At 39.4% G+C, this 22,287-nt stretch overlaps 3 protein-coding genes across 4 annotated transcripts; all 3 read left to right on the forward strand.

Moving 5' to 3' along the window:
- The first annotated feature begins 3,187 nt into the window (after window positions 1-3,187).
- Window positions 3,188-9,403, forward strand: mob3c (MOB kinase activator 3C). Of its 2 annotated transcripts, XM_044044912.1 has the most exons (4): window positions 3,196-3,490; window positions 6,478-7,093; window positions 8,117-8,319; window positions 8,979-9,403. In XM_044044912.1, exons 2-4 carry the CDS (start codon window positions 6,676-6,678, stop codon window positions 9,006-9,008), a joined length of 651 nt encoding a protein of 216 aa, XP_043900847.1. In that variant the 5' UTR covers window positions 3,196-3,490; window positions 6,478-6,675; the 3' UTR covers window positions 9,009-9,403. The 2 variants fall into 2 exon arrangements, with proteins under 2 accessions (XP_043900848.1, XP_043900847.1); XM_044044913.1 differs by lacking the exon at window positions 8,979-9,403 and having other exon boundaries at window positions 3,188-3,490; window positions 6,478-7,089; window positions 8,117-8,237.
- Window positions 9,404-10,174: 771 nt separating this feature from the next.
- Window positions 10,175-16,841, forward strand: mknk1 (MAPK interacting serine/threonine kinase 1). Its single transcript, XM_044044909.1, has 14 exons — window positions 10,175-10,284; window positions 10,975-11,036; window positions 11,446-11,548; window positions 12,191-12,289; window positions 12,376-12,473; window positions 12,646-12,725; window positions 12,820-12,893; window positions 13,011-13,115; window positions 13,194-13,249; window positions 13,349-13,444; window positions 13,543-13,737; window positions 14,384-14,548; window positions 14,632-14,675; window positions 14,930-16,841. The coding sequence occupies exons 1-14, from the start codon at window positions 10,224-10,226 to the stop codon at window positions 15,147-15,149; spliced, it is 1,458 nt and encodes a 485-aa protein (XP_043900844.1). The 5' UTR covers window positions 10,175-10,223; the 3' UTR covers window positions 15,150-16,841.
- Window positions 16,842-18,127: 1,286 nt separating this feature from the next.
- On the forward strand, window positions 18,128-21,293 carry LOC122781285 (transmembrane protein 275-like). The gene is made up of 2 exons (XM_044044914.1): window positions 18,128-18,234; window positions 19,595-21,293. Exon 2 carries the CDS (start codon window positions 19,610-19,612, stop codon window positions 20,174-20,176), a length of 567 nt encoding a protein of 188 aa, XP_043900849.1. The 5' UTR covers window positions 18,128-18,234; window positions 19,595-19,609; the 3' UTR covers window positions 20,177-21,293.
- Window positions 21,294-22,287: the final 994 nt, after the last annotated feature.

Raw genomic sequence — 22,287 nt, forward strand, 5'->3', positions numbered from 1 at the left:
TATTTTTTTTTACCTTTCAGCAGTTAGTCACATGTCCTTTTTAACTTTGATACATGTTTGATAGTGTTACTACCTCAGTCTTTGATCTCTTTAATATAAAATAGCAATTATTATTTTCCTTCAAACCAAAGTAGCAATGTTTCTAACTGAAATAGCTCTGATTACATCCTCCTTTTATTCATTTTTAAACAAGTAGTCACACAATACAAGTGACATTAAGGGAAAATGCATTGTTTTATCTTTTTTGACTATGACACATGACTAAGTGGCATCAACCTGTTTCATATGAAGGAGCGGAATATGTTTGTGAATTAATTTCCAAATGAAAATACCAATATTTATGACTGAAATGGCTGTGGTAGAATAGAATAGAATAGAATAGAATGGCATGCCTTTATTGTTATTACATGTGACATACAATTCACTAAGATTTAAGTAGATTTAGAGATTATTAAAGCAAGAATCACTTGACCCACTGACAGTTAAATCTGGAACAGCAGTGGCAGAGTTATGCAGTTTGATTTAGTTCAGTTTACTGCCAAACTCGAGGTCCAAAGGATAAAAACAGATAATAATAATATAATAAAAGAAAAGTTTAAGAAGCATATGCATACTTTATAACTATTTCTGGACTATTTGAGTGCATGACTGGTAACGTCATACAGAGTAAATTTATGTATCTGTTTCATACAGATGTTTCTGATTTAATTTCCTTTTATGATGCCAAACTAGAGAAGAAGAAGAAAGGAGGACTCCAGATTCCAGTAGAAGGCACTAATGCTACATTCTGGGTGCCAATTGCCGTAAAACACAGACTACTGTTATCAGGCTTCAAAGAAATGACACAATCTGCTTGTATGTGTGTGTATAAAACAGCACCAGTGAGATGTTTTACACACACATACCTCAGCTCAGGTATGTGTCAGTATTCATATATCACAAAATATAAAACCTCTCACAGTCTGTTTAAGTGAGATGGATAGTAACTCAAATCTTGGGAGTAGTAATGGTGAGCTTCACACACACACACACAAACAAAAAATTACACAGACCATATATGTAAGCGCCTGCAGCCAAGTTTATAGCACAATGACACCTGTTCACATAATCATAAATCATCCGCCCACTGAGGCTGTCGAACACAATCCCCTTATCTTTGACGGGCAGGGGAGGAAAGAACAATTCATCTGACACACAAACTGATCTACATGTATTTTATACATATACATATACATATACATATACATATACATGTGTTTTTGTTTGTAAAACACTTTGGATTTTGTCTTTGAAAGGTGAATTCATTCATTCATACACCAATGTCACCAATGTGTGACTTGTTAAGCTTCTGATAAAACACAGAAATTAGCTGTGCTTAGCTGTGCACTCATATTATAATGATGCATTATCTTCCTGGCATAAATATAAAATACCAGAAAAGCTGTGCCTTTTGTTTCCTTACTTTATTTTTACTTGATATACAGACACATCACTCTCCTCTGATTCCTCAGGTGTGCCATGTTGAACTTTGTCCCCATTTTGCTTGGAGTCTGTGAGTGGTTTAAAGACTCTGAGTGACAGGTTGTGTGGTCTTGGTGAATAATGAGAGAGTAGTACAGTTGAATGATGATCAAAGGTGAAAGAAGGCTTGACTGGTTACACTTCTTCCTGCGTGTGTCACATTTCTGGGTGATGACATAGTGAAACAGCAGCAGGTCCAGTAAGTCACACATCTGTCTTGTGGATATCACCACTGTTGTTGTTGGTACTCATCATTTTTAGTGATTACAGTTATTTAGGGCTTTAGGTTTGTTTTTGTTTATTTTGTTTTTTTAAAATCTAATCTAATCAAAATCTAATTTGACCTATCCTACCTGACTATACTGTATATATCGCACAAAATATTAGATATCCCATGTCCATACAAATATTTATACCAACCCGATTCAATTATATTATATTACATCATTACAATATTAAATTTTCATAGCTGTTATCGCCACATTATGTGACTGTATGTGTTTGTCAGTTTTTGTAAACTTATAAAAGAAGATGAGAAAGAAGAAGGTGGTGCAGGGAGACCATATTTTATTCACTAGCACAGTGACCCCAGGTGGACATGCTGGGTAATTGCAACTATTTTTTTCCCAGTCTTGAGATTCTGCAGAACTGAGTAAACCTTTATTTTCATTAATAATGCTCATTTAACTCTTAAATAAGTACTTAAATTAACTCTACAACTTATGTTGAATGTTGTGCGAGATTCAATTATGCTCTGACATTTCATGTCTATCTATCTCACTTTTACATGGAGGACATCTGGATTGTGAATTAAATTACTTCATTAACGCACCTCAGTAAAAGTGGTCAAATATATACACTGGCTGGTTGTTGCCCCTTCTTGAAATCAAATATCTATTTATCGAATATACTGTTTCAAACTCAAAAAACGATATTATGTGCAATTGGTGTGTTCGCACACATTCAAACACCAGTATGTAAAACGTGTTCAAACTGAATCTAATCCCATGTCCTACTGTTACATCACTTAAAACCGTATCACCATACTGTTTTATCCCACTAACAATAGTCACAAAGAGTATAGCCAGTTTCTTTTTGTAGGTTTGTGTTTCATTACACATTAGAGAAACAGACACCCCTGCATGTTAGTGTTACCCTTTGACATTCAAGACAAAGGGAACAGTCATGGCAGCTATCACAAGAACTCCCAGCCCTCAAGGGCACAGGGAAACTGGACTGCTGCACTTTCAGACATGCCTTTATCGTCAAATACAGATTCTTATTTGCTTTGAAGAGCATTGTTAGTGAGTAGCGCGTTCACTATTTAAGGCTAAAACTCAAGAGTTCAACTATGTCTTTAAAATACCAAGAATTCAAATGACATGTTACTGAGACTGCACAAATAAAAGGAGCAGCACAGACTGCCAAACATCCAGAAATGTTTGTGGGATCACTCTGCTCCTTCAGTCCCATATGTGGCCTCAAGAAGAAGGGTTGTTTTCTCAGGACCTTCACCAAAGGGCCAGGCTTTGACGGGACAAGTGGGCTGGCTCCTCTGCTGCAGGATGAGGAAAAATGGTGGAAAAAATGGGGCAGAGGAGGGGTTTGGAAAGATCTTTTCCAGCCCTTCTTTTCTTTCAACTTATAGGTCCTCTTTACACACACCCACTTATCCACACACACAGACAGCGACAGCTAGGGCCCAGCAGACAAAGTAAGGATGTGACATCATCAACAGGAAGAGAAGCCAAACAACTTTTTCTCCCTTTACTGCTGCCGAGTGAAGTTGGAGCCCCTCGGACTGTTAGCGTCTGACAGGGATAGAGAAGATCCAGAGGAGCTGGAGGGGAAAAGTGGCCGGAGCTGGCACATGCAGGGAATTTTAAAGTAAAGGGATCAGCCGCCCCAAATCCTCACTCAACTTCCCACAGCTTTCCACCCTGTTCCAGTATTCTAGGATTCCAGCCAGGTACAGTGCAGACAGGTTTTTCCCATTCAGTTGTTATTGTTTCTAATTTACCTCTCTCTTCTGTTGCATCTAGTTTCTGCAGTGGTTTTTTTTTATTTATTGAAACGTCAGTTTTCTCTCCTTCACCCCCCTTTCTATGACCTCTGTTAGACTTCATGGTAACGTCATAAAAAACCACAAAACTATGTGTGAAGGGCTGCCAATAGTACTTGTTAAGACATGCATCAGATGTACAGGACACAGTTGAGGCATGACGCAGAGAGACACAGGGGTTTTCTGTCTCACATGCTGTCACATTTTTACATAAAAAAAGTCATTGTCTCCAGTAAACAAAAGTTAAATGTTTGGCTGAAAGTGTGTTTGGGGAGAGATTGAAACACTATGACTGTGAGACTTCCCACAAGCCCTTTTGTTATGGACATTTTAGAGCCATCTCATGACCACGTATTCATGCTCCCCCAGTGGTGACTTTTAGGCTGAGATCAGACAGACTGTGAAAGCTAGTGGAAAGTAAAAGTACCCCTCTCAAATATCAAATGGTGAGTGCATTTTATACACAGGGTTTTACTCCGAATGAATCAAAGAGTGAGGAGGGCTCTGAAACAAGTCACTCAGTGAGCTCACATTCACAACAAAGAGTCCTGTCAGTGCTTGGTCTCTTGTGTGAGGACAGATGATCATGCAGAGACAGAAACTTCCACCAATTTGTGTCACGGCCACAGGAAATGTTAAGACTCGCAGTTCAGAATAGGACTCAGGACACAAATGCGGATGTAGTGTCATGTTGCAACCACAGTCACTTGAATGTGACTGCAGTGTCAAATCCAGAGAGGCAACATATGTTTTAATCCTCCAAAGTACTGAAATAAAGTCCAAACATCTTTACTGTGACAAAGCACAGGAGACTTTCCAATGTAAGACAGTGAAATGAAACCAATACAATGCTGTGACAGACTTTATTTCTAATAAACATTGCACTATATGTTCAGTAAATGTGATAATTTAGTAGTTCCATCACTTTCAGAATCTTTCCCTCACTTAAAACTACCAGCAGAGACTAGGAAAAGCATATGTTATCTGCCCAATAAAAAAATCTCCATCCACTTAAATCTAAGATATCTTATGTTGTGGTTGCCTCCACTGGTTGGAAACTTAACTTTGTCACTTAGTCAATCTGCACACCAAAATCGACATTTGTAACTTGCAGGGACTCTTGTGTGCAGTGATGTACAGTAGTCAAGTGTCGGGGAGTGAGGTGTAGCAACATAAACTTCAGTTTCCAGTGGGAAAGCCTGCCTAACAGTAAGAGAAAAAGAAGCAATTATATCTCTATTAATTTAAGGACTGTCTGTCTGTGTGCTTGTCATATAAATGTCAAAGGATTTGCTTGACAGGATTCAGGCTGACATGTGACTCATTAAGGGCACCAGTGTATGCAGGGCCGACTTTTGCAGTGTTTGGACAGGAAATGCGAGAGATATCAGTAGAAATGCAACAGATACATCGCTAAATGAGTCGTCTCCACCCTCTGTGTCCATCTGTCCACAGATACAATCATATATTTTGTACCACTACAATACAATCATATATTTTGTACCACTGCATCCGCTGGACTATTGTGGATTTCAATCTTTTATGCCTCCCTTGATAGGCTTCAAACTTGGCACCAGTGTGTGCAGTTCCAGTTTAAGCACATTTAAAACTGTACTTGATTAGTTCAGCAGCTATTGACTAAGTCAAATATAGTCAGAGACAAAAAAGTGGATAATGTATAATTCAAGTTTTCCACCATGTCAACATTTCACTCTGCCCTGCAACCAAAGCCCAGGCAAACAACAGAGAATGTGTCCTGTGCAATGACCTGTGAGAGGCACTAAGGAATATTCCTGATTGTGAAAGGTCTAGTGTGTAACATAACTGATAAGTATCTTTGAATGGGTGCCTTTAGTATATGTACTTTTGGCAAGGCCTTTGCTTTATGATCTTGTGCCGCCATTTTCTACAAACAGACAAATTAGCCAGACCAAGCATTTTTTTCGCACATCTGTTAACTTTTGTTTGGATTAGAAATACAAGATTTATCAGTGGCACTGCTGCAGATGACTTAAGACAGTCGTTCCAATAGAGAGACGACACGCAATTCACCTGATGCTGCATCAGGTGAAGCCTGAGTCTCAACTTCTCCATTGGTATTCTTATAATATAATACACTTCAGGGTCGTGCTAAGAGTTTATTAGGTTTAAGCCTTTTGTTAAGTGGTTAAAATCATCAATGTCTGCAGCCAAACCACAGCAAAGTTAGCAATGACTATGTGACAGCACCTCATACAACCACACTCAGAAAATTATCCCTTTAATATTCAATTGCTAACATTTACATTATATGTTTCATAATAGTAATTAAGGTATGAGGCGACAGCATCATTCAGCGAGCTCTCACTCCTAATCAGTGTGTATTATCTGCCAGATGGTTAATAGGTATTAAAAAAATTGTTTGTGTCATATCCAAAGACTAATTTCCCAGGGGGAGTAACTATCTCTCTGGTTCCCTAACAGCTGCCATGTTCAGTGTTTTTACACTCAAGTGTGTTGTGAAATCTACTTTCATCCCCAGTGAGTTGCAGCATATAATTTATTTTCTCACATTGACTCCAGTGACCCGATGTTGTACTAGCATTTGCCATAGCTGATTGAATCTTTTTAAATCAGTGATTGCTAATGAAATCTTGTTTTTTATTATTATTATTATTATGCAGAGCAGTGGGTGCAATAATGACACATGCAAGTTTCCTGTTCAGTGTGGACTTTGGTCTTTCTTGAAAATGTTTGACTAGACCATGTTAAAGTATTGTCTCTTATTGTCTTTGGTTTTAGACGATTTGACCAGCAGTGTAATGTTGTTGTGTGGCCTATTTATTCATCCTTGGCTGAACAACGAGTAAAGAGCAAAGCAATAATCTGACTTCTCTTGCTGTCCTGTTTCATAGGTGATGTTCCACAACCTGAAAACAAGAGCTTGCTGCAATCTTTGCATGGCAGATGCTGACCCTGTGTGACAGGATTTTGTAGCTGCAACCCTGGTTGCCGCTCTCTCTCTGGAAGATTAAGCTCTATAAAAAAATCTATACCAAATATTATTCTGGAGAGCTCATTCTCCCCATATCTCAGGGGATAGAAAAAAGTCGATGGCGTTGTGTCTTGGACAAGTGTTCATCAAAGACAAAACCTTTAGGCCAAAGAAGAGGTTTGAGCCTGGGACCCAGCGATTTGAACTCTACAAGAAGGCCCAGGCCTCACTGAAGTCTGGTCTGGACCTGAGGAAAGTGGTGCAACTCCCTGAGGGAGAGAGCCTCAATGATTGGATTGCTGTTCATGTGGTGGATTTCTTTAATCGGATCAATCTGATCTACGGCACGGTGAGCGAGTACTGCACAGAGCGCACGTGTCCCATCATGTCCGGGGGTCTGAGGTACGAGTACAGGTGGCAGGACGGCGACGACTACAAGAAACCCACCAAGCTGCCCGCTCTCAAGTACATGAATCTGCTGATGGACTGGATAGAGTCACTCATCAATAATGAGGACATCTTCCCCACCAGAGTAGGTGTGTGTGAGGAGTCTACAAATGAAGGCCATTATTGAATGTGTAACCTGATACCTGATTGACTGCAGCCCGCACTAATGCTCTGCTGCAGCGGCGCTCAAGTGTCAGCACAGAGTGATCCCCACGGTTCTTTCATCATCAACAATCGCAAGTGAGATGATGAAGTTCAAGCAGAGGTTAATTAAACAATAAGGCTGACATTTAGAGGTGTTAATTCATCTCTGCACCACGTTTTACAATCAACATTTCTTGGACGTGACAATTTCATGCATAATGGAGGCACAAGCTCAGGGGCAGCACTTATCACTTACACCGAAATGGCACTTTATTTTTACCAATCATCTGCTTTCCTTTATGGACTTAGACGTAGACATGGAGGTCATTTACTGTGGAAAAAAACCTCACAGATATGAACAGGTCTGTATAGTGGATGGATAGTAGAAAGCAACCTCAATATCGCAGAGGGGCATTTTGCCATACAGCAGCAGTGTAAACACACCACACATTTTAGCAAATCACACTAGATCATACATTTTCATAATGAGCTGTTTAACAAAGCAATGGAGTCAGGGACAAATTAGCGTTTCAGTCTTTTTTTTATCCTGCATCTGGGCAAATTCAATCTGTGGCCACAGAAACTGGAACTCAGACAAGGATCTGTTAAAATACACTTAGCTTTCTGTAAGAATCAGGCCTTGTACATGAGGAGGAGGGCATTCAAGACGGTTCCTGGGATTTTGCTGCAAACCCTAAAAGCAGATGAGGGAGAAGGTGAGGACAGATTCAATGAACAACAATAAAACATCAGAATCATAATAGTCTTTCACAAGCTTTTCTTTGACCCATAAGTAATGTACACTTTACCATCTACTGAATAGCTTGAAAAAGCAGCTTTTCCATTTTGCATCCCTTTGCTCAGTGAAACAACACTCCTGCAATTGGTGATGTTTAGGTTTTGTCTTCATTCCAGTGGATGTGGCACTGTGAACCAAGCATAATACTAATTTCCCTCCTTTACTTTAGGTGTACCTTTCCCCAAGAACTTCCAGCAGGTGTGCAAGAAGATCCTAAGCCGTCTCTTCAGAGTCTTTGTGCACGTTTACATCCATCACTTTGACAGCGTCTGCAACATGGGTGCAGAGGCGCACATAAACACCTGCTACAAGCACTACTACTACTTCATCTCAGAGTTCAACCTCATTGATCACTCAGAACTGGAGCCCCTGGTGAGATAACTGTTTGACCTCGGATGTGTTTGGGTGAAGTGAGGCTTTGTCTGTGTCATGCTCCCGACCTGACTGTCCCGCTGCTAGAAAATATGTGTCCTCCTATCGTCCATGACCTCACTGTGCACCAGTCTCAATGAGCTTCACTGTGTTTGTCCCTGTTAGTGCGTGCGCATGCTACATGAACACATAACTTTACATCTGACACAATGGTCGAAGTCAGTATTCATTCTCTTACACTCCCCAGTTTTCCATAATAAAAGAAACTCATTAACTGCTCTGCACTAACAGTTCTGTTTGAAGCAACAGCCCACATTGGAGGAGTTGCTGACTTTGTGCAGCCACAATGAGAAATAGGTTGTGTAATTGCAATAAAGGGACCTCCATCACACACGAGCTGATGGAAAATGGTTCTCCTCGCATCAATAAAAGGCTTCTGTTATCATCATTATGTTGCATAACTTCCTTCACAGTGTGTGTTGATATCAACACACGGCAGAACAGATATGTCTTGTGAACAACAGACCCGCTTTATTGTCCCATCTTTAGTAACCATGGTGATTACTTTTGTTGTCGGTAATAATCTTTCATCTCCTCCTTCGGTATTATATGAAGCTGATGCGTTAAACGTGTCCTTTGTTTTCTTTTTTTCCCCACAGAGAGAGATGACGGAAAAGATATGCAACTGAGCAAAAACCATGTGGGACAAAGGAGTTTACATTCTGACGTAATCTGAGCCGTGTGAGAAATCGTCAGCTTCGAAATACTCAATAGAAAGAACAATTTTAGACAAATCTGTGTGACTGGTTTCAAAGCTTCGCTGTGAAGGTCCAGTTACATACCGCCCTCCTTCAGGTGGTGGCGCTGTACTTTCACCAGTGTTTTTACTTAATAATCCAGTGATGTCATTGTCATAGCACAGCATACTATAGCTATATTTTCTTTGCTAGTGCATGTTTTTGTTTGACTCTTGTATATGTTCAGATATACAGCATTGATTGTTTTTGATGAAAGTTTGCCTGTTGTGTTTTATATAGTTTTTGTGTTTGAGTTTAAACTTGTCATAAAATTCAGTCTAACATTACCAATATATTGGATTTGTTTTAAAGGCATTGCACCACACAAAACACTATTAGAATTTCATCATGGCAACTCTTCCTGAACAAAAAGGACTTTCATGTGCATTTAACAGTTGGAAAAAATGAACAAAAACAGCATCACCAATGAAACTATTACTGCTACTATAACAAACTTATTAGACCACCACCCAATGTGAAGGCTTTGTTTCTGTAATGGTTAATACACCAGTTTATAGAAGCTCCTTAACCAAAATTTGATTTTTAATGCTAAAATACAATTATTATTGTTATACATGAGTTTTCAAATGGACAATTTTACCAAAAAAATTGGTAATTTCTAATTGATTAATTTCTGACCTGCACAGTGAGTCGGCTCGGATTTGTGGGTATAAAAAGGTGAATTCATTGTTTTTAAAATATTTCTAAAATATTTGTTTTCTCGTTTTTATGACGGTGGTTAAAGCACTATTTTATGGTCAATGTGATATTGACTATAATCTAAAATGTAATTCAAAAGGCGATGTACACTCGGTGGTGTGTAAAAAAAAGTGTACATGAAATACTTTGTCAACTGTGTTGTCACGATCTGCCTAACCTTTCATTTGAAATTCAAATTCCTGCTCAAACAAAAAAAACACCTCTTCCTACGTGGAGTGGGCGGGGCCGAGAGTGAACACACGTTATTTGACGTGGTTCTTACGGCTTCATTCTTGGCCAATGGGAGACGATGAAATGCTGAAATGGGCGGAACAAACGCCTGTTTTGTGTGTATTCCCGCTCTGTGCGTCACCAGCTGTCTAACTGATGGATTTCATCTAGTAATGGATGCTTACATCAGCTTGCAGAGGCTCTGACAGAGAGAGGGGGGATCTGGCGAGTGTGGAAGGTAAGAAGTGAACTTTGCTGTTTTTTGTTGTTGTTGCATTTACATTTTATCTTTCGACACTATATGATCGGTGTCTGAACTTACAGTAGCAAATAGACGTCCAACGTACATGCTAGACAGTTTGTTGTTGTTAGCTAGCTGGAGCTAGCTTGGGTTTTACTCTGGTTAACTCAGACTCTAGCCAGTAAAACTTCATATTTTATAAATGTTTCCACTCATTTAAGTGTGTACAACGACACCGTTTGTTCTAGTTTTCCACGTGGTTGTTGTTCGATGTTGGTTTTTAATAAAACACCGACATGAATATTAGTATCAGTCCGTTGCTTTGTTTAGCGTAGCATATTTTCTTTTACTTATGAGGGAGTTAATATAACAGACTGGACTTGAGGCTTCTCTCTCCCAATAACTGTAACAGATTAAAAGGAGGACACCTGTGCTGTTTGACTGGCTTTGACTTTGCTCTAGTTTGCCTTTGTAGTATTTATTTAAATGGCGGGTGTGTATCAATAGGTCTATGTATTTTTGTATTTGCACAGATAGAACAACTAAACATAGGTTGGCAAATTATAGCCTTTGCAGTTCGATTATAAACATCCTTAATTGTTTAACAGGAATCAAATCAGAACATTTTTTCCTGCTGATGCAGTTTGATCCACACTGACTGAATCTTTCTGACCTGCCCTTTCTCAGGTGCAGATATGGTGAGGGACAGGATGATGACCGAGTTGCAAACTTTCCAGCACTCTCTCCAGGTACAATCTACTCTGAAATGTTATTACTGGTCATTCCTGAAACATGCTGAGTGAGTTTCACTCACTCTTTATGAGTCATGCACTATGTTTGGTAGTGTGACTGTTTCTGGTAATATCCAGGGTTAGATAAGGCCTGTCCTGATGTTTCCTCTATTCTTATTACGCCACTGTTATGGCAGGCCGCCAAAGTGGAACGTAATCAGTAAGGTTAGCACCTTGTGACTGAATTGCTATATAGGGTTACTTTTTTCTAAATAATGATTTATTAGTTACATGTATTGGCCTTGTAGGCAAAATCTTTTAGTTCTACTTTATCCTCCATGTCCTTGCACTGCCATACTACTTCCTGATTTTTACTTTTGTGCTTTCCCTCTTTCTCACGCTCATATGTGGTCTACTTCTGTTACAGGGTAATTCCCTGGCTTTGGGCCACATGGAGCAGAGCTGTGTACAAACTCCGGCGAATGAGATCCCCTCTGAGGAGAGACGGCACCTTTCTGGGGCCACATCAGGTACAGCAGCACTGTATTATTCAGAATTGTATACTACACAGCAAAGTATCTGTGTGTATTTTAGAAATTAATTAAAAATTAATTTACAATTTTTATTTTTATTAGTCCTTAACTTCTTAAGTCCACCTGATCAAGGCTACATTGTCACTACTCTGTTTTTGTTTAAAAACACATACATTCTTCTGATATGCCGGTCATCCACACTGCTCTGGCTCTTTTGAGCCCCACAAATAGAGAAGTTTGAAAACGCGTTTGGTCTTGTAACAAAAACCCATGCTCAAAAATCCCCTGTTGTTCCTCATTGGTAGTACTTTCTGAAACTAACCAAACAACTGCAGGGGAGCAAATGTAATTACTGTTCACAATGGCATGCTCATGTCTGGTTGTACATGAATGGTCTTGTGATTAATGTTTTTAGTGTTGATTTGGATACAGATTATACCTGATACAGAGCTGAGATGCTCATCTGGATGCAGATTTTTTTGTTTGTTTTTTACATTTTTAAACAAAAATGGTTATAAAAGTATACAAATGTGAATCGGGTGACTGTGAACTGTGCTGTAAAGGGCTTCAAGTGGTTGTTAAGAAAATCTATACATCCAATCCATTTACCTTTTTTCCATTTTGCTTTCAATTTGGCAGATTTGGAAAAAAGCCAACCAGTGAACATCCCAGACACAGCTAAAAGGAAGAAGAAGAAAAGAACTAGGGCAACAGACAGCTCTACAGGCTCTTTTGATGGTATGAAAAGTATGAAAAGTATGAAAAAAAAACACTATTCCACTCCTGCTGTTGAATTTATATTTTGTTATTGTTTTGTTTTCTAGATCTTTACAAGCTAACAGATGAAGTGCTTGGTCAGGGAGCGTATGCCAAAGTTCAAGGATGTATCGGCTTGCAGAATGGACAGGAGTTTGCTGTGAAGGTTAGTGAGGATATTTGTAATATTTAGTCAACTTAATTTATTAAATTTACTGTGCTTTGTTTGTTTATAGTTAAAATACAAGAATAAGAAAATACTGAATACAAGCAACTTTGTTGCTATAACAGGGTGAAATCAACATGTAATGGTTCTCTATCTCTGTTGTTTTACAAAGATCATTGAAAAAAGTGCGGGGCACAGCCGCAGCAGAGTCTTTCGAGAAGTGGAGACACTCTACCAGTGTCAAGGAAACAAGTGAGTGTATTTAGAGTTCAGAGAGAGATTCTTAAATGGACAAAAAAAAACAAAACACAATTTTTAATTGTGTTTTGAACATATCTCGATTCAGGAATATTTTGGAGTTGATCCAGTTCTTTGAAGACAGCTCATGCTTTTATTTAGTATTTGAAAAGCTACGTGGAGGTAAGCATAAATGACTAACTCTTGAATGATGGCGTCTTTGTACATGTTCACATTCCTCTTTCATATGACTCATTCATCAACATGTCGTGATTGCTTCAAGTGTCTCTCTTCCCTCAGGCTCCATTTTGACACACATCCAGAACAGAAAGCACTTTGATGAGCTTGAGGCCAGTAAAGTGGTCAGGGATATTGCCCAAGCACTTGACTTCTTGCACACTAAAGGTGGGTAAATATCCCAACAGCTGTCCAAGCAAACCGAGAAGGTGTTGAACAGCATGGTGACAGTGTGCTTGTCTACAGGAATTGCTCATCGAGACCTTAAGCTGGAGAACATCCTTTGTGAATACAAGGATCAGGTAATAGGCTGTGAAAGGACAAGACACTTTCACAAGGACTTTAGAGAAGAGCCTAGAGATTAACTTAATAATAATGTTTTTCCTCCATCTTTTACTCAGGTGTCGCCAGTGAAGATTTGTGATTTTGACTTGGGAAGTGGAGTGAAGCTTAGTAGTGCCTGTACCCCCATAACAACACCAGAACTCACCACACCGGTAACAGTCTAATTTTGAATTCTTATAACAGACATGCAAAGGAAGTCAATATCAAAATGATATAGTTACTTGACTCCTGTGGTTTTTTTTTCTCCCAGTGTGGCTCAGCTGAGTACATGGCTCCAGAAGTCGTGGAAGTGTTCACTGATGAGGCCTCCTTCTATGACAAGCGTTGTGACCTTTGGAGCCTTGGAGTCATCCTCTACATCCTGCTGAGTGGCAGTCCTCCCTTCACAGGTCACTGCGGCACAGACTGTGGCTGGGATCGGGGAGAAACCTGCAGAACCTGTCAGGTAAACTTGCCCAAACAGACTACGCAATCACTCATTGTCATTGTCTTGATTTATACTGCCCGGAAGTGTTCAGTTCTCAACATCTGTCCCAATGCTGGAAAGAAAATGAGGTTTAAACATACAATATTGTTTTTTGTTGTGCAACAGCCATTAGTATGTGTTGTAAAAACACATCTGTCTTACATTACTGTTGTTGCCTCTTGGAACTAGAATTACACTTGGTTGTATACACACCATACTCTGGTTTAAAAGAAAATTGAATTAAATAATAAAAAAAATAATTTAAGTATTTTTCAAGTTACAATAGCAAATATTTACTGGTTTAAATTTTTCACTTCAGGTTGTTTTTAAAGTCTTTTATGATTATGAACTGATTATTTGTGGGTGTGAACGGTAAGGTCACAAAATAAGATGTTTTTTTTCTTTGCAATTTTCATCCAAATTATCAAAACAAAAAAGTACCCAAAAAAGTAAAGGGCACATTAATCAATTAGCTCTCATATTGGAAAGCAATACAAAAAAAAACCCTTTACTACTACACTTTAATTTTGAACCAGATGTTGACTCTGTTTCCCCATGAATAAAATCACAGAAACACTGATAGCTGAACAGCTAAACAGAATATTGTGTAACCGTTTGTCCTCAGAGAAACCTGTTTGAGAGCATCCAACAGGGCAAGTATGAGTTTCCAGACAAGGACTGGTCTCACATCACAGCAGGAGCCAAGGACCTCATATCCAAACTGCTGGTACGGGACGCCACACTTCGCCTCAGTGCTGCTCAGGTTCTAAAGCACCCATGGGTGCAGGGGGTGCGTATCATTTCCAGTGTCATTTCAGTTGTATTTCAAGGTGTGGTGAGGTAAACTATTCCTTTCATTCATTTTTGTTATAGAACGCCCCAGAGAGAGGTCTTCCAACTCCTCATGTTCTACAGAGGTATGGCATATAATAATACTATCATAAATTACATGATGAAGAGGTTGTGGCAATCATGGCACATGGGTGAAATCAAACTGTCATGACCAGCTAGATCAGCTACAATAATAAAATTATTTTAAAACTCCTGAGTTTGAGAGGGGGAGAGGGGGTTCAGTTACGAGTCAACCCAGAGGTCCATTGTGGCCCCGGGTTTAACCTATTCTAACCTAACCTTTTCTTACATCCTCCTTTTGCCTCTTGTATTCTTATAGGAACAGTAGCACCAAAGACCTGACTCAGTTTGCAGCGGAAGCCATTGCCTTTAACCGCCAGCTATCGCAGCACGACGAGCAGCAGGAGGACGTCGCAGTTATCGTCTGCTCCATGAGGCTTTCCCCACCTTCCAACTCCAGACTAGCTCGCAGACGCGCACAATCCAATTCCATGCGCAACAGTGACTTTGCCCCTGCTTCAGACGACCTTGCAGCCTGAAGTCCGACAGTCATTCTCAGACTGATTTGAGCCTCCGCCTGCTCCCTGTGTGTGTTTTTTGTTTTATAGGGAGCTTTGTAAAATGAGCCATTAGAAGTGATTATCTATTCCTGGTGTTAAAGCTCTTCTCCTTAGCCAGTAATCTTGGCACTTAGAGCATGAGCACTAAGGGGACAGATAATAATCCTTGGAGATGGTTGAAACTCCAGAGGTTTGTTCAGGTGTGTTTTTTAAGTTGCCTGTTTTCAGCTTTAGGTTTTAAAAATGTGTTTATTTAAGTTTACCTCCTGAACAGCAAACCGCTTTATTACAATAGCCATTGCATAAGTTCAGTACAATTACACAGCTATTGCTGTCCTAATGCAATGTCTTACATAGCAAATAATAGGGGTTATTTTTTTTCTTGTTGTCCAACAGTGAATTATTAATATGTAATTGAAATGCTGCTTATTGTTTCTTACTTTACTTTAAGAAAATTTTTATTTTTTTAAGCCTGTATGTCTATGTGGTCTGATATGTGTATGTGTGTGTGTGTGTGTGTGTGGATGTATGAGGTTTAGATGATAAAACAAAACTGAAACACTTAAGAAGTGCGTACAGGAAGTGCATGAGTCTGAACAGATGAATAATTTTAGTGGAGACTCACTGATCAGAGTGTTTTTATATTTTTACTCTTAAGCTTACGCACCAACACAAGCTACCTGTAGCACTAATGTACTTTAGAAGAAGGTCACCCATCTTGTCCAAAGGGAGTACAAATAAATCGGTTTCATCCAAAAGTGTGAATTCATCACCTTTTTATTAAATGTTTATCGTTTTAAGGACTTTTAAAGTCCAACATTACTGTAGACTCTTAATTTGCACCATGTCTTACTTATTATTAGCATGTTTGTTGTGAAAACTGCAAAATCTGCAAAATCATCCCAAAAATACTGAGTTTCTTATTGTGCATCTTAATAATTATCTTAAATGTGAGGATGTATTGTATTATGGGTTGTATGTGCAGTACAGTAGCCAGGTGGAATTATAATGGTTATTTGAAGTCGATGAGGGTGGATGTGACTGTGAGATCTATTCCATGGTGGTGTTGAAAGTATTTCTTTTTGTAAATCATTGTAGTATTTGTATACTGTTCAGTTTTGGATTTTGGATTCTGTGAGTGTGTCTACTGAATGAATGGTGAACTAAGCAAGACTTCTCCATCAACTTATTTATTTATGTATTTTTTTTGCTTTTGATCATTTTTTTTAAAGGCATACTTTTTTCTTAAATGGTTTATTAATTTAGGACCCAACCTTTATCCCCAGACTGTTACTTTGTTGCCTGTTTAATAACATTTCCCCAGATTTCACACTGTTGCCATGGACACCCAATCACTATAGCAACTAAGGGCCTTCATAGGCTGGCAGGGATTGACAGAGATGTGCACAGAGCAAATACACACATTATGAAACAACCCCTTGCCACATTAAACCCCTATTACTCTCGCCATGAATCGTGAAGGGAATGTGTTTGTTTCTCCCACATCAACTTGTAATGACCCTGAATGAGATACAGTAGTCTAATTGGTTTGTAATTATGAGGTCCCACTGTTATTTGTCAAATCTCTTGCGGGGTCTTATGCAGAAAGCTCTCACTGCAGAGCAGATTTTCACTTGTGTGCTCAATAAAAAAAAAAGATCTTTAACATTCTCTCTTGTCTGTGTGATATAATGTAAACTGTTCATTTCATATTCTTTTCGCTGCAGAATGTGTGAGTGCATTTGGTTTTATTCTTTCAGAAAATGTTCTTCCATTCAAACCGGTGACAGGAAGAGGGTGTAATAAACCTCCCTACTCTGACCAGATAAGCACAGCTGTGGCTGAAGTGTTTTTATAAGCTCTTGTAAAGAAATAGGGAGAGGAGTGGAGATGTTACGTATGTGGCTGCTTGTAAAATGCTTAGATTACAACTATTTCACAATGTGCTGGATTTAAAAGAAAGCAGCAGAAGCAGTATACACCTCTCATCCTGTGTCCTCCTTATATTGTATCTACCAATTTTGGAGTGTGCCAGATGATTATTTTTTATTTTCATGAATTCACTGCGTGCACATGCATAAACTAAAAGGGGCCATATGTAATATATGTAAAACTGTGTGTACTGTATATTAAAGTAAATCCATGTGTCCCTTGTCCTCTGACTCGTGGCTCTCGTGGGTTGCCAGATACAGTAGCTTCCCAAACACAGAAACAAGGACTTACACTTAGAGCCAGTGTTAGACTTTTTTTTTTTTTATCAAATATTCATACACAGACTGTTCCACTGTCTGTTTTACTTTCATCAAAATCAAACCTATTTTGTTTAATATTTTTATGTCAGCATAAAAATTATCACATCAGGCAGCAGTGTAGTTCAAGGGGTTAACTAACTAGTTAATTAACTAACTAACTAACTAACAATTGTTGTCTTCAAATTCCTCTCTCAATCGTCTATGTTTTTTTAATGTACATTTTGTATCTCCATCACAGACACTGTTAGATAGTGAGGTATGGGCACTAAGAGCTGCATTATTGGGTAAACTCAAAACATCAACAGAGTTTACAAGTCTCCTCTTCTACCTCTTTATCCTCCACATGAGGGTTGCGGGGAGGGGGGGTGCGCTGGTGCCAATCCCAGTTTACGTAGGGCGAAGGGCGAGGTCACACCCTGGACAGTTCCCCAGTCCATCACAGGACCATAAACTGTGAATATAAACATATAAATATCCTTTAAACATGTTTCCTTTAAGTCTGTGTAAGAAATGGATTACATAAAACACATATAATTACATGTCTTACATTATGTGCCTTTAATCACTTCACTGGTTTGATTGAGCTGTCCTCTACAGCGCCCCCAGTGGCTGTCTGTCTTCATAGCATGTGGTGTGTGTGAGCAGGAGCTCCCGCAGCAGCAGCAGCGGCAGCGGCAGCATCAGCTCATTCTGCTGCTGACCTGCTGAAGAACAGAGACATCTCCTCCTCTCACCTCCAGCTCCTGTCCAACAGGATGGACGGTGGAACCACGGGAGAACACTGCACTGGATTATTATGAGTCTGAACGAATGTAAGTGGCTCCGTGAAAACAGTGTATTAATGTTTCCTGAAGTGTGGCAACGTGACATGCAAGAACATATGATTTCTGTGTCGCCTCAGCTTCTTAATCAGCGTTAACACGAGGAATTACTGCACTTTGTTTCACGCATGACACGTTTTGCTTTTGCTGTAGAACTTTTTGTTTTGAAGGAAAATGATTCATGTATTTTTACCTTAGTCAAAGGTCACACACTTTCCTCTTCATCATCATCATCATCATCATCATCATCATCCTCTCCCTCAGAAGTAATGATTATAATGATATGTTTATCAAGTTAGAGATTGTTGGATATATTTGGGGTTGTATTTTGTGCAGGGGCATTACTAGGAATGTAGGGGGGCATTCACAGTTTCACAGTTTCATTTACAAATGTCAGGACAACAGAGGTTAATGCTTGGTTTTTGTGAAGACACATTTGGTGGCAGGGGTGATATTTAAAGGAGGTTGGCATGTGCCTTGGTAATAATCCAGTAATTCCCTGTCTGTTGAATGTAAAAGTTTACAATTAGTATATTATTCAAAAAAACCAAAAACAAAACAAGTTTGAATAAATATTACATGCCACACTTTTCCTTCAAAGATATTCAAACACCCTCCACACATGTTTGTGCATCAATTCCATACGGTCTACCACTTAATATCAAGTTATAATGAGTTATTGCTGTATGTTTTTTTATTACTGGATTTATTTAGCATCTTTCCATGTCAAAACAAACACTTTATTTTGAAATTATGTGAAATATCATTATAAATATTAGTTTGTAAATAGTCTTTTTCTCAAAAAGTTTGACTTTTTTTTCACTTGACCGACCCCTGACTGACCAAACTAGACCGAGTTTGAGACCCCTGCCCTAGGCCCTTACCCTAACCATAGACAATGTGACAGAACGTGAGGACCAGCCAAAATTTCCACACTCCCCATGGTTTGGTCAGCAGATTTGTTGGTTACGTTAGGTCTGCAGTGTAGAACCTGTGATACTTCCACACACAGTAGATGCTTTGGATTCATGATTGTCAGCTCAGGACGATGCTTTATTTTGCTTGTGTTCTACATTTTTTACATCAGAACAACAAAACATCATTGTCCTTTTGTCCATTTTTCTGATGGGCCAAGGAGGCATTCAAAATGCGCCCTCTGCTGGACCTTACAGTAATTACTTGAGATGGTCTGATACACTTGTAGTCTGTATAGTTTGAGCTCAGATGGGTTTTTATGGTTCCTCCCCCAAGTTTGAACAAATGTCCACGGACTTCTTTGGTGGTAAAATAGCAAATAAGTCATGAAAGGTTTTTGACTCCGGTGATAAAACAGTCTCTAATTGTTTCTCAGAGCTCTTCATTAGACATGGTACTTCCTGAAAAGACCTCCAGACCATCTGCTCCTAAGAGGGTCACGCAGCAGCGTGCTCTGCGGCACCAGAGCTTGCCCTCCCCGGCTCTGTGCTGTGCCTGTGGCCTGTGCATCATGCTGGCAGGCATTAACATCACCCTGGTGGGAGCTTTTGCCTTTGGCACCTTCGTCCCTACTGGTAACCCTCCCATCATCATTGGGCCTCTTCTTTTGCTGATAGCATTGGCCTTCTTTACGGCCTGCTGCGTGGTCAGCAGGAGACCTCGGGCCCAAATGGCCAACAAGGCTAAAGGCGCTGAAAAGTGGGGGTTGATGCGAATGGGTACTGCGGCATTTGAGATGGAGACAAGCGAGCACACGCTGCAGGACACTACAGCCGTTCAGCTCAGCCCCACCAACTCCCCCAGCACCTCTCACAAGTCCGGCTCCAGCCAGGGGGGAGATGCCGCTCTACCTGCCTGCCAGGATGACACCAGTGAGCTGCACAAATCTGAGACCTCTGACGGCAAGGAGAGCACTCCCATACTAACGCTGCCTGCTCACAAGACTTCCTCCACATAGTGTGGACTTCAGCCTGTCTGCAGGGATTCACAGAACGGGTCACGTATAAACCAGTATCCAGATAAATAGCCAGCGGACTGTTAATCTGTAATCCGTTATGTATTATGATTTCTGTAAAGTGCCTTTGAGTATCGTATACTATATAAATACAATGTCTTATTATTCTTCTATTTATTATAGCATGATGATGATATGGACATATTTAACGACCATTTTATTAGGTACACCGGACAATAAAGTGGTACCTGGTGTGGTCTTCTGCTGCTGTAGCTCATGTGCTTCAAGGTCTGATGTGCTGCGTGATCAGAGATGGTTTTCTGCCTCTCTTAAGTGCTAATCTTAGTAACTGTTGTGGGTTACTGTTGTCTTTCTATCACATACACAGAGAAGTGCTGCTCACTGACTGGATGTTTTCTCTTTTTGAATCATTATCTGACATTAGTGATGGTTGTGTGTGAAAATCCCAGAAGATCAGCAGTTCCTGAAATACTCTTCACACGTTCAAAGCTATCTATTTATACCTTTCTTGCTCATTCGGATGCTCAGTTTGAACTCTGGCAAGTTGTCTCGATGTCTGCATGCCTACATGCATTAAGTTGCTGCCATGTGACTGGCTCATTAGATATTTGCATTAACTAGAAATTGAACAGGTGTACCTAAAAAGCGGTGAGTGTATATTGATTTGCCAGAAACGGAAACAAGCGATGATGATGATACCGTGATCTAAGTGCCTGTGTGTGTTTTTACTGCTGTGCAAAACAATGTGTCAAGGCAGATTACCTTATTATGTTCATGTGTTATGGATCAACTGTGAATCATCAGTGCACGTCACTGTGTGAATGGGAACAGAAGATGAAACTGTTTTTAGCCTCATTTGTTTGATTATTTTTGTATTCACACCTGACATAAGTGTTATTATATCTTTATTTTTATTGTGCATATGTATGTGACCCTGAGATTTGACATAATGGATTTCCAGGCACAAATGTGTGTTTTTAACTTCAGTATAGTCAGTATAATGTCATGTTGTAGTGCCACGATGATCAGTTATTATACAGATGTTAATGCATGTTTCGGATGTCTGTACTTTTTTTTTTTATAAATAAAGCTCAAATTTTACTTGGCCGTAAGTTACTGTCTGCGGTTTAAAGGAGCGTTGCACAAAACAAACAATAGGACAAACATACTGGTGAGAAACACAGATTGTGAATATAATGCATTGGTTATCTGAGAGAAGCCAGTGACTGCAGTGCAAACAACCCCTTCCAAACATGTTGCCCATCACTTTTAACCATCTAACCAAACAGCTGCTCGCCAAAGCCCTGTTTACTCACCATTACATCTGCTGTCCACAAACACGGCGACACACACACACACACACACACTCTGTGCTCAATACACACAAGTCGACCACTGGAAAAGATAACAGAACAGCTGGTGCTGGTTGTAATTAAGGTGTAATTAAGGTTTAAATCATTTTTTTATGAATGGCTACACAGTGCCTTAAGTTATCCAGTGAGAGTTGTATTCATTTATTATTTATACATTAGACGATGACATGTCTTGGCAACCTGAGCTCATTTTTACTGATGTGACAGTGAGGTCATACTGCTCTGGAGAACGACACAATGGAAGTTATTCCGAGCACAGCTGCTTTTAACTGTTAATATCCAATTGTACGCTCATCATATTCAAGTCTGTGCCGTTTCCCGTCTCATCATTTTGATTGTGGAGGATTTTAGCGGAATCATACCAGCTTTGTTCATATTCACCTAAAGACAACGACCTCTCGTTTAATGACGAGGATGATTCATTCTTGTGCAAAATGTCAGTAACAGCGGTACTTTTATTATAATAATTCAGTAAAAATGTCCCTGTCAGATTGTGCTCAGAGGAAAAAGTGGTTTTAGAACGTTTAGTTTATAGCATGTATGTCTCAAATAAACTTTGGAGTAACAGACCTTTTTTCACTGCAGACATTGTTGGACATGAAATAGGTTGTTAATATTAATTACGGTTCTACTTCAGAATTTTAAGAATTTAAGATTGCACTATTGTACAAGTGTAATGATAGAGCACAGTGAATACACTCTTGTTATTTTAAAACTACA

The sequence above is a fragment of the Solea senegalensis genome, linkage group LG14 (genome assembly GCF_019176455.1).
Source record: "Solea senegalensis isolate Sse05_10M linkage group LG14, IFAPA_SoseM_1, whole genome shotgun sequence".
In the NCBI taxonomy this organism is placed as follows: Eukaryota; Metazoa; Chordata; class Actinopteri; order Pleuronectiformes; family Soleidae; genus Solea; species Solea senegalensis.